The sequence below is a fragment of the Festucalex cinctus genome, chromosome 16 (assembly GCF_051991245.1).
Source record: "Festucalex cinctus isolate MCC-2025b chromosome 16, RoL_Fcin_1.0, whole genome shotgun sequence".
In the NCBI taxonomy this organism is placed as follows: domain Eukaryota; kingdom Metazoa; phylum Chordata; class Actinopteri; order Syngnathiformes; family Syngnathidae; genus Festucalex; species Festucalex cinctus.
In genome coordinates, this window is record NC_135426.1 from 6,610,926 (window position 1) to 6,629,926 (window position 19,001).

Here is a 19,001-nt window from a genome sequence, read left to right on the forward strand (position 1 = left end):
TAGAGGCTGGGGTTACGTTATGCATCCATTAGATGGTGCTGCGCTAAAGGGAATGTCAACAAAACAGTCAGATAGGTCAGTCAAACTTTATTAATAGATTGCAAACCAGCTTTCTGACAACTCCATTCACTCCAAAAATGAATAAACAGCTGTTTTATTATTTTCTCTCAGGTAAAGTATTAGTATTAGCTAGCGATCCAAGATGGCGGGATCTTCTGCGCATGCGCATCGTGCAGGGTCACCGATAGCGTCGTTGCTAGCATGACAAAATTGTTCAAAATGGAGTATAGCCAAAGAAGAAATGTTACCGGTTTGTTGTTGTTGTTGTTTTTTTTTTTGACTGTATGATCAATAAACTCTAATAGTCAATTTTGCTTGATCCTCTGTGTGTCCCCAAGTGCATCTGTGAGCAGATATGCACATTCGTAAATTAGTAAGTGATACATCTGTTGGACACGCCTTCGGTCTCAACAGTGTCTGATTGGTTAGCTTATTCACCCTGTAATAAGTTAGGCAATTAAAAAAAAAAAACAGAAGCATAAAATGGAGAGGGATTATTTTACCCCAAAAACATTAAAAAAAATAAATAAATAAATAAAATAATCTACAGTCAGTTCATTCAGATCGTTTTAGCATACTGGTATATTTGTTTTTAAATGACTGCACAGTCCACCTTTTAAAAGGAGGTTATTGTCCAAGTACTAAAAGACACACACCGGTTGACACTGGAAGTGGAGAGGATGCCGGCCTTTTTGGAACAGAGCAACTCAGCCAAATGTCCTTGAGCTTAAAGGTGGGCTGCGGGGATGATCAATCGGTCCGCTTCCTCTTTTGAATTGTGCAATTAATCGCAGAGGTGGCATTTTCTTTGGAGGACATGCCCCCCCGGCGTGTCAGGGCTGCCTGTCTTTGGAGGTGCAGAGTGGGTGAGGTTTGTGTCCCTTGAAAATATTGCACTTGTACCATCAGCACACTCAAGCATAGTTGTATTCTTCATGCCCAGAATGATTTCATGTATTGTAAAACTGCTAATTTGTCACTAATTCTATCTTCCTCATGCATTCACTAATTCTCTCCTACACACTGTCCTTTTCCCATCATCCCTCTCTTCGCTCTCTCTCCGTTGGTGACAGCAGACTGCTTAGCATGTAAGGTCACGCAGAGGGTGATGACCTGCACACGTTAGCAGAAGTGCGCTGATTGATGTCAGGTGGGTTGCGGCTAATTATTCCCGATGTCCTGAGGCGAGCCTGTCTGCCGTGTGATACGGGCCACAGCGGCGTGTGCACTGAAGCGCCATGAAACTGGAGGGGGGAAACAACCTGGACTGACTCGGTCTCGCTGTAATTGAACAGTGTACAGTGAGTGAACCCGTGCTAGTTGTGGGAGTTAGGTATGGCGAGAATAGTAAACATTTCCGAGCTATCAACTGTCATGTTATGATTTGCCATCAATTTTGTTAGCAAAGTGGTTTGAGCTTGAATGTGACGGTCATTCGCGAATCTGTTGCCAAGTGGTGACGGTCAAGTTCAGTGTGCCGGAAGTGGTGCAGTTTTGAGTTTCAAAATAAGAGCGTCAAAGTGCTGTGACTGACAGCTGAGTTTACTCAACTAATTTTGTTAAGGTTCTACAGAAAACTTGGCTAGTAGGTGAATGGCGTTTACTGCAGATGATTTTTACTTTTTAAGTTGAAGGCAGTTTTTGATAGATGGCAAAAATTCTGCTGTTGCCATGGTGATGGTCATCCTCATCCCTCCAGTCTCAACTTATTCAAACTTTTCTGCGTCCTTGTTTTATCAGGTCCACCTCGTTTGTTTTGTGTTTTTCCCACTTCTCTCTCTCTGCTGCGGTCATTACAGTCGGAAACTCCCACGCACAATCACCCCAAATGGCATACAAGAACGTACATCGGTGGAGAAAGTGCCACACATCAATTAAAGAAAAAGAAAAAAAAAAAACGTGAACCTTTTCTTCATCCTTTGATGGCTGCCAGTGTGTGCCTACACTCTGTTGGGGGTGCTGCAGCACTTTGCTTTGCTTTTCTTTTCTCACATTGTGATTGGAACCTTTTACTGCAGTGACACTGGCTAAAACACCACCACCTCTCGTCTTTGCTTCTGCTATATGATGCAGTCACAGCATCAGCACGACTTCCATGCCAAAATGGTGATGTAACTCCGTTTAATGCAGTGCTGATGATGCTCGGCTTTGTGTGAGCGTGGTCTTTTTTTTTTTTCTTTTTCTTTTTTTTTTGTGGCGTCTGGCACTGTAAAAGTGCACAAGCCCTAATGCGGCGTTCTACTTCCATGCATCAGTTTGATTAAGGAAAGAAGAAGGCTTTATGGACTGCAAAAGGAAATAACAGAGATGATTTTGGCTCTAATTCTTCAACATTCCTCACATGCCAGTCATTATTTCTACAGATGGACAATTGATCAAATTCAAAACGATCACAAATGTTTGAGGATGAGATTTTTAAATCACAAAAAATGTGGTAAAAAAAAAAAAGGTATGACTTTTTTTTTTTCTAATGTATGTTTTATTTATTTGTATAGTGTTTCGATAGGTTGAGTGCTTAAGGACTTCACTCCTCATGTTCACATATACAGTAATTCCATGAAACATGGAAAGTTAGAATTTCTAAAGCCACACATCCGTGCATTATTGTTTTAATTTGATTTATGATTTACTGACTTAGTTGTTGCAAGTTGTCGTAGTGAACATTTAAGACTGCAAGTCAGTGTTAAATAAATGAACAATTCCGGTTCAAGTAGATAAATCAACTGTTTTACATAAATTCATGGTTCATTGGCCTTTATTATTGTGTAAGCCTAAACTATATATAAAAAAAAATATATATATATATATATATATATATATCATAAATGTGATATTGTTTATTGTAATAAAGATTAATTTATTGCTTGTGTGGGTTAAAAAATAGATGGGAGGAGAACCTTGAAAAAACAATTGCATACTAAAACACAATTTCATTATTGAAGCAAAAAAAATCACAATTAGATTATTTTTCTAAATCATTCAGCCGCCATACTTATTCAAGGCTTCATGTGCCTGCGATGTTAACATGTCAATTGCCAAATAATAAATATCAAACACTTATATTACAATGAGTGAAACGAGCATGATCTTAACTTAAATGAAAAGTTCAATCAATCATTGTTTTTTAATATATATCAAATTATCAGGTTGTGTTTAATTTGCTGTTCTTCTATGGTTATAATTCCGTGTGTGATTTTGTTGAATGGCCCCACTCTCATATGAATTGTGTAATTTGATGAGGCTTTTTCATTGTCAGAGAATCTGCCACCTTGTGCGAGCGGGTCTCTGGCTTGTGCTCATATTTGCACGCCGGTTGTTCATTATCTTCTGATTTCACTGAGCATATTCATTACGTGTTCTACTCTTCAGCTGCTGCACACAATTTAGTTGTAGTTTGAACATCACATAATTTATAAAGGGAAATTCTCAATTAAAAAAACAAAAAACAAAACTCATTGTCATCATTCACATATTGGGATGTTTCAGCTAACAGCAAGGCTAACACACACACGGACACTTTTCCACAATTGTAAGCTTCTTGTATGGCCAATGTCCCCTTCCCGCCATCTGTGCCATCAATCAGGTTGGCTGAGCAGGTATAATCGGGGTGGGGGATAGTGGGGGTCTTTTATTTATTTATTTATTTTTTACAAGTCTTGTTAGTTTATGAGCCTTCTGCTCCCTGGCGGCAGCACGTCGTCCTTTTTAGATGAGTTAGATCGTCCAAGAATCTCACTGCATTGAAGGTTTATAGGAGGGGGTCTTAAATTTTTGAGTACACTGCATGATAAAGATGTCACTTCTAATAGCGTTGTTTTTTTGACCTCACAGAGTAGTGTCAAATGGCACAAAGGAACAATGGAACAACGTTCACTTATTCTTTTTTCTTTTTCAACACTGTTGGATCATATTGTAATGGTATATAACAGCACACATGCTTATTATGAATTATATCCCATTGTGAGAAATTTCAAGTCAGTTTCTTTATAAGGACTTTGGTCCTGGCTACGTTTTACACACTATTAAAGCCCAATTTTGCCAAATTTCACAAGCTAAACTATTTTGCAGAGGGTTTTTACAGTGGCGTAGAATTGTGAGAAATTTCAAGTCGGTTAAACAACTTGCTTGGGTTTGGTCCCAGTCAGATATTTAAAGCTTAATAACAGCCCAAATCTTGTAAAATGTGATGCTCTGGTTTTCCTGTAGATGACATCAAAATAGACTTGTGTGAGGAATTGTGATTCAGTCGTACTTAATTGGTGAGATGGACTAGATCAAAAGCATTTTTCGCTTTTCTAATAAAAGCCAGTGAGCAGTTAAAAAGAAAATACAACTTTCAGTCCAACAAACTTTTTGGGTGAGAGGTTTTACCTTGGCTAACCTTGGCTAACATTCATTTAATAGGAGACATAATATTTTTTCATGCTTAGTTTTTAAGGTATGTGGTTTTCTATTCCATATTTTTTTTTAAACAGGCGTGTGCAATACTCTCACTAGTGTGCCAGAACCTTGCTTTGCCTCGATGACCTCGCTCCATCTGAATGGTGCCTGAATAGTGCATGGCTCCGGCCCGCCAACCACCTTACCTCCCGCAGCCGTCAAACCTGCTGCTCAGCCCAAGCTGACTGACAGCTCTTCTTACGTCCTCGCTGACGTCCGGTCTTCTGACCGAACTGACGAGTGTTGTTTTTTGCCACCAGTCACACAAGCGTGCGCACATACAGGCAGGCTAGTACCGCTCACTGACAGGACGAGTAGACATGGAAGCGGCACAATCTTAAGTGTACATGCAATCTCCTGCACTTGCAAGTTTAGGCTGGAAGAAAAAAACCCCACTCCTGCTGAAAGGGTTCTGAATCCAAATTCAGGTCATTTTGGGAAGTACCTTAGCATAGACCTACAGTAGAGTGATCCCCACCTTCATTGCGGGAGATACAGTACATCCAGACCCACGTGCAATAGGTAAATAGCAGAAATATAGTGAGCCGGACCTGACAAATAAGATTTTTTATTTTTTTTTAAAGGCTGAGGTGGATTCTGATATTTGGCAGAATGAAATTCCAATAACAGATCAATTGGCCGATTAATGGGGGGGGAATACAATTTTTTTTTTTGGGCTCTTAACATTTAAACATGGAATAGAATTTGCACACTTGACTATTACAATATGTTCTCCTTTTTTATATTATGTCCATTTATATATATATCAAAAAAAAAAATGCTAAGTGTATTGTGACTGTTGCATAGATTTTTGCAATATATAAGTAGCAGGTAGGTGAACCATGGGATATTGCATAGCAGGGGACCACAGTGTATGTAAATGGCTCATCTGGGCAGGAAAAGCAAATAGACGGCTTTCATTTCTCCCTCATATAAGTACAGTTGGGCACCCTTTTAATTGTGTGTCCCAACCTCATTTTCCTCACTGGAGCCGCTGTCAACAAAAGCAAAAAGCCTTAGCTGGAAGTCTCCGTCTTTTGTACGTTCCCTGTGACCTCCCTACCACCTCTTCTTCTTCCAAAGCTGTAATAATTTTGCATGTCGAGGCGTTTTTAATGAAACACAAACTTGACTTTTTGCGATATATATTTTCCCTGCTTCTGAATGATGTGAGCGTCATTGTGCAGTCATCGTGCCTCTGAGTCTTTCCATACCGGAGCAGCTGTTGTTGGTGTTGAACAGAAGGAACATGGTGTCCTAATCACCAATCCCCCCCCCCCCATCGTGGTCCACATCATTTTAACGCAATACAAAACAAAGTGCACCACTGTAAGGTCATGCATAATGGGTTGGTACATGCGATATATGTTGTTTTTTTTAGTTTTTTTTAAATGCACTGTGTTGACCAAGCCTCTGTGGTGCGCGCCTGCCGGCAGGATAAACATCCAACTTCTAATTCCAATATGTGTATACAATAATGTGATATTTTATCGGTCCCACCAGGGAGATTCGTCTTTGACATCCTCCCCCACTTGCTAATGTATACTTTGAAATGATTGTCTGCAGGCTAAATTGCCTGTAAAGTATGCGTTTGCTGCCCCTGCATTTATTTCTGTAGAGACGCCTTCAAAATTGCAATTAGTGGAGTTTTTTTTTTTTTTCTCCATTCAGACACAAATTCAGACGTGTGTAAAGAAGCAGGATGTGGACTGACAAATTTTGTCCGCGGCGTCACATTGTTCATTTTGCTCATCAAACCCGACAAGGACAGCTAGTCCCAACCGCCGCCTCCGGGACAGTTGCGGAAACTTTTCACCCACAACAACAGATTAATTTTCAAAATAGCATGAAATGTCTTTAATGTATTCCACCGGTAGCCGGGGCACGGCTGTCTCATTCATAATGCACAAGAGGCGCCCTCAGAGATTCGGACGCGTTGTCGGAGAGATGAGGTAGCCTGGCGCTAATGAAACGACATCTGCAATTTATCCTGTATGTTTCTGCCTACTGGGAAATGGAATTTTACTCTTCTCAAATAATTTCTGTAAAACGGGTGACCAAATGAGTGTTGGATTTTTAAAAGATTTTCTTAATATGGATATTGGATTGCAAATGATCTCATGTAGATGCTGTCTGATCAGCCTCTGATATGAACTTTCACAACGTCACAGTGTGGGTTTATAAGTTGCCTGGGCTCACTGTGATTTGAATCCAGCATTGATCCAGCACCCCGCTGGAGAGCGTTTGTCAGGATAGCGATTTTCTCGGCGTAGACGCTGTGTTTGCAATTTTCCCCGCGTATGATGCATGGCTCGAAACGGGCACATCCCCTGCCAAGTAAAACATTCGTGTTTATTTCACCTGCTTCCCGTTCATGCTCAAATTCTCCCATCATCTAAGACGGGGCATACTCTTGGTGCGATCACTGTAGCATCAGGATGTACCATTAACCAACTCCACCCTCCTCCTATGGTGAGATTAATGTCAGGTGTGAGAAATATAACATAGTTTAATTAAGCCCGAGTCCACAAGATTCATGGACTCATTTCGTTGTCTGACAGTGCAAATGAAGGTTCAAAGGGTTGTACGCCAAGAGAAGGGGACATCCTTGACTAGCTTTTAAAAGAATAATGAATGCAGAGCTGCTTGTAGGATAACGATTTCACCCTTAATGACTTCGGTTTGGGCGAAAACGGTACATAACTTCCCCGTGGCTGTCCCCCTGCCACATAAAGGCAGATGTCATTGGCGGCAGACTAATGATGCATTCACACACTTGTGAGTCGTAGTCAAAAAAAGCTTTATTCCAAATTCTCAGAATGGGAAGACACTGAGCCGCATATGCATTTTTTAGTCTCAAAACGAACATAACTCAGGGGCCTCGGGGGAAAATAAGCTTGTTTCTCTATCAGTATGATTGACCGCACAATATAAGATCCCGTTATCTTCCCCCACGAGAAGAGAAGGGGTTTTGGGATAAAAATCCAGGGAAAACCTCCATTAGTGCTCCATATTCTCAATATCTCGGTTCTACTTGCCGCTTAGTGTAGCAGTAACCACCCATCATCCCAAAGCCCTGCACTGCACTAGATCACTATTGAATTTCTACATAATTAAAACCGCATCGGGCAAGGTAAGTGAGATATTTTTTTTTCCTTTTTTTTTTCCTTTTAAGTGGAAGACACAACTGGAACTATCACGAACAAATGGCCGCTTCCATCGGCCAAACAAGCTCTAATGCGGTCCACTCAATTTAGCCAATGGACCCAACCCATTGCTGTTTAGCTGATTTCTATTTCCTGTCCCGCTATCTGTCTCTGACTTCATTGCGTTTGCCTTGAAGAACAGGCCAGGCGCAGTCATTTGGCAGCACTAATCAATACCGTTCACTCGGTGTGAAGGCCTTATCAATTCTCTGCCTCTGCTTTGAATGCAAGTCTTGGAAGTATTTGCTTTGTTTCTTAGCTACATTGGTAGCTTTTTGCTTTAGAAAATGATGTCAGCTTTATTTGCTCTAAAACAGCAGTTCTCAAATGGGGGTCGGGGGTTCCTGCGAGCCATAGCTTATTAGAATATTTTGCAGTCAAAAAAAAAAAAAATAAATCAACTTTATACCTGCGTACTGTCATCTATCTAAAATAATGGCCTCCATTTTTTGCGGGAAAAAATGATAAATAATTTCATTTCAAGGGTATAATTGAATGATCTACCATACACTAACCTTGTAAACAAATTCTTACCTGAAATAGGTCCGTAGACCGAAAAAATCTGAGAACCCCTGCACTACGGTCTTGGAGTGCAGGTATAACAATACTTGTGCAAAAGCCATCCATTGCTATTCAATAATGACCTTCCTGATTGGTTAATGACCAACTGGTTGTAAGAGGGCCGCTGAAGGATTTACTGCCACTTGAGACTCACATGTTGGCTTACTAACATAGATGAAGATAACACAAATGTACGGGAAATACCTGCTTTTTTTTTTTCTCCCAAAATCAAGATTAGCTCGCCCGTTGCTGGAATAACTTTAGATCCAGGTTTGGAGATAGTGCCAGGCAGCGTACTTTCTCTGTTACCGCCTGCATTCCCCACATCCACGCGGCCATCACTTATTTCTGTCAAGGTGTGTGTCGGAAAGATAGTGCCATAGACTTGATGTAATGCGTCGTAGCGAGCATTAAGCCATTCTCGGGCTCTTCATTGTCTTAAGGAAAGCACTCTTTTTAAAACCACTATAAATGTTCAATTTGCACCTCTTCATTGGATTTATTTTTATGTGATAGCCCTCCAGCTCGCCTTCATCGCCTGAAGGAATGTAATTATTAATGCCATTCTTTAATAGAAAGGAACGAGATAGTGAGAGAACATGACTGGCTGTTTTCTTTCATTGACTGATTTGACTGTTTAATTTAATGATCCACTAATGATTTTGTGAAGGTTGTGCTATCATGGCTACATATTGAGCTTCATAATTTTTTTTCAAAAAGGACTCAATACTTTTTTTTTTTATTTTACAGAAGAGCTTCGGAAACTCAGCTGGTCTGGAATCCCACGACAAGTCCGACCAATCGCGTGGAAGCTGCTGTCGGTAAGTTTTATTTTTGGCAATTGTTTTGAGGCAAGATTTTGTTTTTTTCCCTCAATATTGTAATTGCAATTTAATATCCAATTTGTAGCACAGCAAACAATGTGACATGTATTATTATTATACAATATATGGCTGCTCGATTATGGGACAAATAATAATCACGATTATTTTGGCAATCATTGAAATCATGATTATTCAAACAATTGCTTATTTTTTTGGTGCAAAATAAGAAAATGTACAAGAAAATGTTTACATATTTAAAAATATTAAGACCAATTAAAAAAAATAGAAATACTATAATTGTGTAAGTTCCTTTAGGACCAAACCGACTTTATAATACTATATAGTTATAAATATATATTTATTTATGTTGGCAAAAACGAAGTTGGAGTGCAGTATGCGCAATGCACAGTAAGACATTCATTTATTTTTTGGTACAAAACAAGAAAATGTTTAAATGTAAAAAGCGAAAAATTATGCAAGTTCTGTTTGAAAATGTATGAAACTAGTTATTTTAAAAAGGTGCAAATGTATAAAATTTAAACTCAAAAATTTGTATTAATAAACATTTTTTATGATTAAGCTGGTTTTGTAGTTGTGAAGTGTAATAATTGAAATTGTAATTGAATTTTGATGAATTGCAATATACATAAATGTTTTGGTCTTTAAGATTAGTGTTATGCTAAAATTAAGGCAAATGAACCACGAATTAATATGAAATGCAGTTTATTTATCTACTTAAACGTGAGATGTTAATTTCATAAATTTGATTTTCAGTGTTTTAGGCGTTCACTATATAAAAAAAACAGCCTTTGAAAGTTGAAAATTCATTCTTTCATTCTTCTACACAGTGACATCAATTTGAAATTGTTTAATTGTTCAGCCCTAATTGCAAGACAACTTTCAGTTGTTCATCAGTAATCTTGGAAGAAACACAACTATGCAAACAAAAGTGCACACAAAGCCGCTTGTGGAAATAAACTTGTGCAAATAATAATAAACACATAACAGATGATCACCACACGTACACACTCGTACTCTTGCACATAAAGTTGCTGTCATCATCTTTCTCCCGACCTTGCTCCGTTTTTGATTTATGAAGACTGCTAACAGTTTGAGTGTGCTTTTTTTTTTTTTTTTTTTTTTTTATAAACTTGAATAGGGGAAATTAATTGTGAGGAACCAATAATTTATTCATGAGACACTCGGTGTGTTTACTCATTAAGCCATTGTTGTGGCGTACGGCTCGGAATCTGCCGAGAGATGACGGGCTTTTTGAGCACCGTGACTCTCCCATTAATTACCGCACAATAGCTAATGTGCCGCAGAAAAGATGTCATTAAAGGTGCGAGTGTGTGGCTGTTTTGTGTGGCTCTCGCTGGTGTGAAGCGACCCAACTGGGGGGCTTAATCAAATACAGCATCCTTATTTGACACAGTGCTAAATTGATGCAGTGTAACACCATTGGACACTGCAATAGATACCGACCGATCAGCTCATTCACTACCATTGACGGCTATAGATGCCAATGATCCGTTTGCTGGCAGTAAATGAGTTAATATTATTTGTTGACTTGGTACACGTGCTCGCGTGCGTATGCGCACTTTTGATGTACTGTATGTATGTGGTTGCATAAGTGCAGCTGCCCTGTGGTGTTGGTGCATGTGAAGACAAGTGCTTCCCTGTGGAGAAATGAATGTTAATGTAAGTGGGAAGTGGGCTCGGGCACACAAGCAACACAGCATGCAGCAGAATTATGACTGACCTTTTCTTCTGCAAGTTGTCCCCCTTATGGTCCAAAGCTTTATCTTTTAGCGTCACATTAAGAGTACACTTGTGTGAGTAGAAGATTGCCGTCTTTAGCTTGTTGTGGCAATCTTTTTTTCTGTCACAAAATTGTACGGAGGACTTACATGTATGTAGTCTACAAGGTCTTCTGACAAACGCGGCAGCTTGTCTTTCATCTACATTAAACATTGAGCATACAGTTGTTTAAAGTCGCTTGGAACAAGGTGTACGAGAATAGCTTTGGGCAATGAGCCACGTGCTGTTTCACCGCCTTTCCAGATAACCATAGTATGTGATCACATGGCACGCTGGTCTCGATTGGTTGTGCTTTTGTTTTTTGTTTTTGTTTGTTTGTGAGTTTTCAACTTGTGAGTTTTACAGCCGTCACAAACAATTTTTTATTTTATTTTTTATTTTTACCTGGAACAGACAATAAAGCTGTCTGTCTGCCCGTCCGTCAGTCTGTCCACCAACTTTTGAGTCTTTTATTTAAATTTAGTTTTTCCACTAAATTACGGTATTAAAAATTGATGTCAATAATTAAATGTTTTATTTCTACATTATATGTTGTATTATGTAATGTGTTATATTATAATCAATAAAAATATTGTCTGTTTAGAATTTTAAAATATTCCATCTATCTACCCATTTTCTTAACCGCTTACTCCTGACCAAGGTCGCGGGGGTGCTGGAGCCCAACCCCAGCCAGCTTCGGGCAGTAGGCGGGGTACACCCTAAACTGGTTGCCAGCCAATTGCAGTAGAATATATATATATATATTTTAATGTAAAATAAGTTAAAAAAAATGTTAATAGTTTTATAAAATGAGGATTAAATGGTATACTGCATTTTGATTTTATGTACTGTAATGTAAATTATGTCATAATATCAGTAATTGAATAAAAACATGAATTGTTTTATTCTTAAAATAAAGTTTTGGGCATGGATGCATTCTTGTGGCATCCATAATGCACAAGTCTCCCGTCTTAAATTAATCCAAGGTGGTTTTCCTGCTTCAGTGATGCTGTTTTGGTTAGCAACATGGGCTTTAATTTGGTTGAACAATGGAAGTAAGGCAACTTGTAAGGGTGTGCATCTCTCCAGTAAATGACTATTTGATACGATTCAAGGACGGTTCATTTTAAAGTGGAACGATTTGGTTTGATTTAGTGGAATTCTGATTCGATTTGATACAGTATGGCTCAGTTTGAGAATGTATGATGAAATGAGTATGTGTTTGTCACACGGTCATTTGACAGTGTGATGATTTTGGAGGTACAAGGATTCTGCATCAATATGTATCTCTCCAATAAAACACCATTGAGCAATACACATCTCAATATTTTTTAAAGTGCAACAATTGGGTTCAATTTAAAGCATTCACATTTTATTTTCAATCAAAATCAATTTCCCATTCAAATTGTTTTTTTGTTACACCGTATAATTAACCAATGACTTGTACTATTTTTTTCCTGATGGGAGAACAATGGTATCTATTTGAGGGTTTATTTGAGTTTGCAGTGTTTGTATCCACTGTTCCAACAAGCTCTATTTGTGTCATTTCCAGCCCACCTGGTAAGGATTTCAATAGAATCCTCGATCTTGGGGTACGAATTATCGTGGGGTTAAATCCAAAGCTCGGATTAAAGCTCAGCGTCCAAAAGCACTCATATCTTCTGGAATGCCATAACACTTGACTGCCTTTTCTGTCCTGTCTGCGCCACCGTCTGATGGCAAGATGGATAGGAGGGATCAGGCTTGAAATCTATTCTCAATCTGTGCACACACTCGGGCTCGCAGGCCTCGCCGTATGCCATAAACTTGGCAGAGACACCTAATAAAACTTCACTCCGCTGATGTCCCTTGTGCCCTTCTGCTGCTCACCAGCATGCACCGTCTTATTTAGATTTTTTTTCTCCCCCCTCCTCCTCCACTAGATTTTGTTTTTTTTTTTTCGTACCTGACAACGATGAGAAACAAATTTCCCCCCTTACCTTCAGAGCTGTGCAATCCCACCCCAGCGGCCTGCGTTTACAGCCGCATCACAGCAAGAGTACACAGCAGTACGCCGTTGTTATTCAGCGTGGAAATGAAAAAGTAGTCGACGGGAAATATTGCCAAGTGTATTGTTGCTCCACCTCATTTCACTATGCAAGCGAGGGCCACCGCAGGTTGCCCCCCGGCTGCCGAAATGCATGGCGTTGAACTTCCCATTATTTCAGAAACAACGCCATCTCATTTCATTTGTTTAAAGAGCACTTGGCGTCCGAGCCCGAAGTGAAAGGCAAATGGATTTAATGACTTTTCTGCTTTGTGAAAGAATGGCGGCCCGTGGCAATATGTACATTTGCTAATGGAGTGTGGCTGCAAAATGTGACGCGTTGGGAGAGGCAAAAAACTAACCAGCTGTGGAAAGTGTGATAAGACGGAGGGTTTATATGATATGTATCGTAAAGCAGCGGGACTGATTTTTAGAGATAATGATGTTAAACTGCTAGGTCATTTACAGGCAGTGGGAAACACTGGTTTTATTCTTCATGCAACCCTCTCTGAATAATTCCCATTCTGGTCCACTATGGTCAAATAAGGAAGTTTAAAAACATAAAAACACTAAAAATTGATTGATGCGCTACTTCTCACTCACTAAATTTGATCTCAATTCAGAACTTGAAACACTGAATGCCAAGCAGTCTTAAATATTTGCAGTGGAAGAGTCACAATTCTTGTAATTGCCTGGATTGCCTGATCAGATTTCAAATCCAAATTGGAAGGAATCACTTATTTGTCAAAGTTACTGTGTCAACATATCAGGTTGGCTCTACTTACATCATCTCCATATGTCAATGATGTGTTCCCACACGTGCCCAAATAACACCCCTGCCGCGAGTCTAAAAAAGCACCCTGCGGCCAATAAAAACAGCGGTAAATATCGTCTAAATATGGTACATTAGAGGTGCATAGACCATTTAATAGGAAAATGATTGCAGATGGCGTCCAGAGGCGAATTGCACAAGTTCTGTATCAACCCAGTATGGGGGAGTGGGGGTTATATTAAACAGTACATATTTTCATCATTTGTTTATTTTTTATTTCTGAGTTGTTGCTATGCAATGTCGCAAAATTTAATATTGGATTCATACTGTTTCATAATTTAATTGAAGGAAATGAAAGATATATTGTGTACTTTAAACAGAGATCGGAAGCAAACTAAAGCGAACATTGCTGGAAGCCAATGTCAAGAAAACATACCTTAAAATAATGTAGACTGGCTTGGGAATGGCAAAACCTTTTAATGGGTGGTACTGTATTGCTGTTTATCTGGAGAATCTGTGTTAAAAGAAGCAATGTTTACCAAAAAAAAAAAAAAAAAAAAAAAAACTTACATAGGCCATCTGACATGAGATAACTAGTCAGAGGACTGAAGGATTTTGAAAAATAATCTCAATTGCGATTTATTATTGCTATCACTTCCTTAACAAACACACACAATACATTAATCGTTATTACATGAACACAATATATAACATGCAATTGTTATTAAGAAGTGATGAAGCCTATGCTTATTTTGTTGTATGCTGTGTTTCTGAAAATGCAAAAAAATAAAAATAAAGTTGAAAGAAATTGATATTGGGGCCTCCAGTCAAGAGATCCACAGAAAGTTTTTGCACAACTTTTACCCTGTCCCTTAGCGGGACCATTTGTTTTCACTCCCAAAGTCAAAAATAATTTAGCTGGTGCAAAGGCTTAAGTTAAAAAGAAGCTGCTTCATTTGATGTCCCCAAATGGATTCCTCTGCATGTATTTACGCTGCTTTTCAAGTGGAAGATCCATTAGAGAGATGGAAGGTTCAGGAAGTCGAAGCATTCAGAGGAGGAGAATGAAGACTTGAGGTTTATTTTTTTGCAAGCAAATAACACTGAGGCGCATTCGGTGAAACATATTTACACTTCCCTCACCCCTTTTAAACCAGTAGACCACAAATAAATTCAAATTTAGCCACTAAAAATTTAACCACCGTGCCGTTTCTCTGAGAAAAACGCACTTTACTGTGTGAAATATTTGATGATTTGAAAAGCAGCAGTTCATCTTAAAAGTTAACTGCTGCTTCTCGTTGGACGCGTGTGGGTGCTCGGTCCTATCGAACCGTAAAACAGCTGCGGTGTCGCCGACCTCCGCTAAGCTGTCCATTAACCTTTTAACACACGTGCACGCACCCCTGTAACCCCAAATGCATGCCCCCACACGTCCCCTCTGCTCCCTAGCATTTATCTGGCGGACACCGGGGTTGTTTGTGTGACGGGTGGGCTTTTATTTGGCAGCTTAAACCAAAGTCGTGGGGTCTTACTTATGGACTGAAATGTGACCGCAGTCAGGTGGATGGAACATATGGCGCCCATGTTGTTTGATTTGCAGGTTAGAAAAACACTGACACTACAAGAGCTGTAGAAACGATTTCAGTCAGACTTACCCTGTCTGGAGGGTGCATAAAGACATCATTTGCCGGGTGGAGACGTCCTTCCATATGCCAAAGTGCTTAAGAGGGTAATAGATAATATTAACGGCCAATTTGGGGCCCATAATTGGTTAAATGTACTGGTGTAAACTGTGAGATGGTCTTCATATTCCGCCTGTCTAATGTGTCTTTAGTTGACGCCACTCCGATGTACCTCCTACTTTATTCATGTGGACACGGGATTATGCTTGAGCCAGTCTGTTCTAAGGGTTGAAATTAAATCATTTAGAACCCTGACGCTCCCAGAGGGCACACGGTCATCAGTTTGCTGTCTCTTTATTGCATAAACGTCGACTACTTGGACCCAAAAGTAACATCACGTTGTACTTTATCACTTCTCCAGTTTTGTTTGCACCATTCATTGCAGAGTAAGCAATACAAGGAAGAGGTTCTTTATTGGCAGTTTGAAGCAGGTCAGGGTTTTAAATCAAAGGCATAAAAAATATATTTGTTATTGTACTGACACACAAATATATGAAAGAGATAACACAACCCAAGAAAAAACTGTCTGGCAGTTTCAGGAACTTAAAAAGACTGAATTAATGAGTCCCAAGTGGATGCTGCTTGTGTTTGCTTGCTACAAATATGCAGGTGTTTGTTAGCATAGTCTCCAAACAGTTACTGCCTATTAGTATTTGTTGGACACCGTTATAAAGGTAAATATAAATACGTGAAGTTGTTTTTGTCCAATACGGAGCCACAGGTGGGCGAATGGGTGGCTTTAATAAGAAAGATAATATATGGTTTGAATCTTCTTGCTCCAAGGTCCATTCATAGTTTGTAGTTTTTAACACAACTTTACATTCTGATAGGCCTTTTTTTTTAAATCCTCAATATTGCAATTGCGCTTTAATGTAATAGTTATTTATTCATGGTGTATTTTTTAGTCACATATATATGATGTGACCGTTCTCAGGGTTACCTGCCCGCCAATGCTGAGAGAAGAGAGAATGTCCTTCAGAGGAAACGACAGGAGTATTTTGGCTTCATCCAGCAGTACTACGACTCCCGCAATGATGAGCACCATCAGGACACGTACAGACAGGTATACGCTATATTTATGCCCCCCCCAGACACTACAACTGATTGTCCTCCTTGTTCTTTGGTTCACATTGTCTCAACGCCACACTCGACTCATTGAAGGACTCAATAATATAAACAAAAGACTTCCAATTACAAGGTCATCACCTTTGTCTCTATGTGTGAGCGAAAGCAGTTATTTGACAGAGTGCTTTTTTTTTTTCCTGTTTGGCTTCATTCTAACTGAGACGATGTGATCCAACACTCTCACTTATTTGAGAAAAACAAGCACTGCTCTTTGGCTTGGAAAACAAGTCCTTTCTCTTTGTTTATCGTCCAGTTGATTTCGGACTGATAACAAACATCAGAGTGGGCCGACGATTGCAAAAACCTTGTCATGTTTCATCCAATTTCGCCCGAATCTCACGCCAGCTTGTTTTGATGATGACTTGGATTGTGTCTTGAGGCATCTTTTTGTTTTTGCCAAATGTCTTAAGCACTGATCTGTGTTGTTTTGTGAACGAGTATAACTTTCTGGCAATGAATTTCACAACACACAGTGGTAGGTTTATTTGATTTCTTCATTTATATCCTGTACAGTTGTCGCCTTTTTGTTGGAATCTCTCCGTTCATTTGTTTCTGTCATTCTGTCTCTTTAACGGTTTGTTTGTTGTCACTTCCTGTGCACATACGGCATGAGCCATTTTGGCCATCCCTGTTTTTGTAGTTTGCTTTATCAAGCATTGCTGAACTTCAAAAGATTCAAGCCTTTGGAAAATCACATGTGGATATTACACAGAGTTTTGTGAACATTTTTATTAGCCCTCTCTCAAGTCTGCCATCAATTTTCCTCCTGCGGCCCATTCCTGCAAGTCTGAATAATGCTTGCAACTTTTGTCACAGGAACGTCAAGCTGTTTGGAGATGATTTTCTATTGTTTACCTTTAATGTGTTTGTCGCTAATTTTCTTTCTAATCTCCCGAGGTGACTCTCTCCTTTGCATCCTGTAATCCATGTTTAGTGTGTTTACACACAATGTTTCCAAACAGCAGTGTTGTATCATACATAATATTGCTGTTTAAGGGATACAACTTGAATCCACATTATTTCTTCACATTTTCAATCCCTTTTTTTTTTTTTTTGCAAAGGTTTAAACCAACCGCCTGCTACAGTTTTCAAATGTACAGGCGGCAATTAAAACCCAGATTTTATTTTTTTTATTTTTTTGAAAAACTGATAGATTGGTTGGGCCATTTTATTCGATGAGGCATTTGGGACTGCAAATCCACGCAATAAACTAAATTCTGCTGCAAGGTGCACAGCAGGATTACATTGTTGAAGCACGCCGGCATTTTCATCAGTGCTGTTTCCCCCCTTAATATTGATATCATTTCTATTTGGAATGACGTGTGAATAACTGGGAAGGGTAAAAGAGGAGTGTTAATGCGTGTGTGCATGTTTCCATGTCTAAAATGTTCTCTTCCCTGTTAGATCCAAATAGATATTCCTAGGATGAGTCCTGAGTCTTTGGTGCTCCAGCCAAAGGTGACAGAGGTAAGGGTGGACTCCCTCCTGACCCCTGTTGTCTGTAACAAAAAATAAATAATTAATTAATAATGAGAAAATCAGGCACAATCTGGACTGTCCCAGTGGGCTTTGCTCCAGTCGCTGACCTGCATCCGTTTGTTTTTCTCCCTTCTGACGATTCTGTCCGCCTGCCTTGTCACTCACCCGCTGGGGTGAACTCTGAAATTAGCGTGCCTTCAATGGAGGACGCCGAGCCGCACTAACTATCGCGCCGTCCGCTGTCTGATCCGTGCTAACCTGCCCGTTGCTTCAGTTTGTCTTTTTTTTTTCTCTCCCTTTTTCTCTCTCTGCAGATTCACATTGACATACCGAGAACTAATCCTCTTATTCCTCTCTTTCAACAAGCTTCTGTCCAAGAGGTGAGATCGCCCCTTCCCAATTCTTACCCCTTGCACGAACATCATTTGGGGCAAATGTAGTGTTGTCATGAAGATAAAAAAACAAAACAAAAGCTTTTAAATGTGCCACAGCAAAGTGCAACAACCGTGCCACACTGAATGCATCCGTGAGAGCTACACGCTGGTAACCATACAGTTGAAAATGAGCCTAATAAACCTTTTGCAGGGCTGCAACAGAGCCTTTAAATTAAACAATAACCATTCGTGGTAAAACATAAACCAAGGCAGCACACTTTGAAGCCAAGATGTTTAAGTCCTTAAATGTAATAGGTTATATATTGGTCTTGATAAGAAGCTTTGTTTCCCTGCGCAAAAGACTAATTTAAGAACTAGTGGCCTCATAGGGAATAAAAACGAGGCTGTTGGCTAATGAGCTAACCAGGACCCACACACACGCTTGCACACCCCTACAAACACGTGAGCATGCACACACTAACACTCGTGAAGGCATACGCACGAGTGTATTGCACCATTTGTGTGTGTGCGCCAATCAAGGCAAGTGAGGTGCCGTATTAGCATTTATCAGTACACAAACACAGGCCAAAACACATTAGCAGTCGCAGTCATGCAGCACGCAGCGTTTGCCCTTCTATTGTAAAGATCCAAC

The 19,001-nt window shown here is 39.6% G+C and overlaps 1 protein-coding gene across 2 annotated transcripts in view; it reads left to right on the forward strand.

Annotated features, from left to right (window-relative positions):
- tbc1d22a (TBC1 domain family, member 22a) overlaps positions 1 to 19,001 on the forward strand; it is an 81,580-nt gene that overhangs the window by 8,352 nt on the left and 54,227 nt on the right. Inside the window, exons 6-8 of one of the 2 annotated variants that reach the window (XM_077500985.1) lie at positions 9,018 to 9,088; positions 16,306 to 16,434; positions 17,901 to 17,963. In XM_077500985.1, coding sequence (XP_077357111.1) covers positions 9,018 to 9,088; positions 16,306 to 16,434; positions 17,901 to 17,963 — 263 coding nt within the window. Of the gene's footprint in view, positions 1 to 9,017; positions 9,089 to 16,305; positions 16,435 to 17,900; positions 17,964 to 18,289; positions 18,356 to 19,001 lie in introns of both variants that reach the window. The other variant, XM_077500984.1, reaches the window with a different exon arrangement.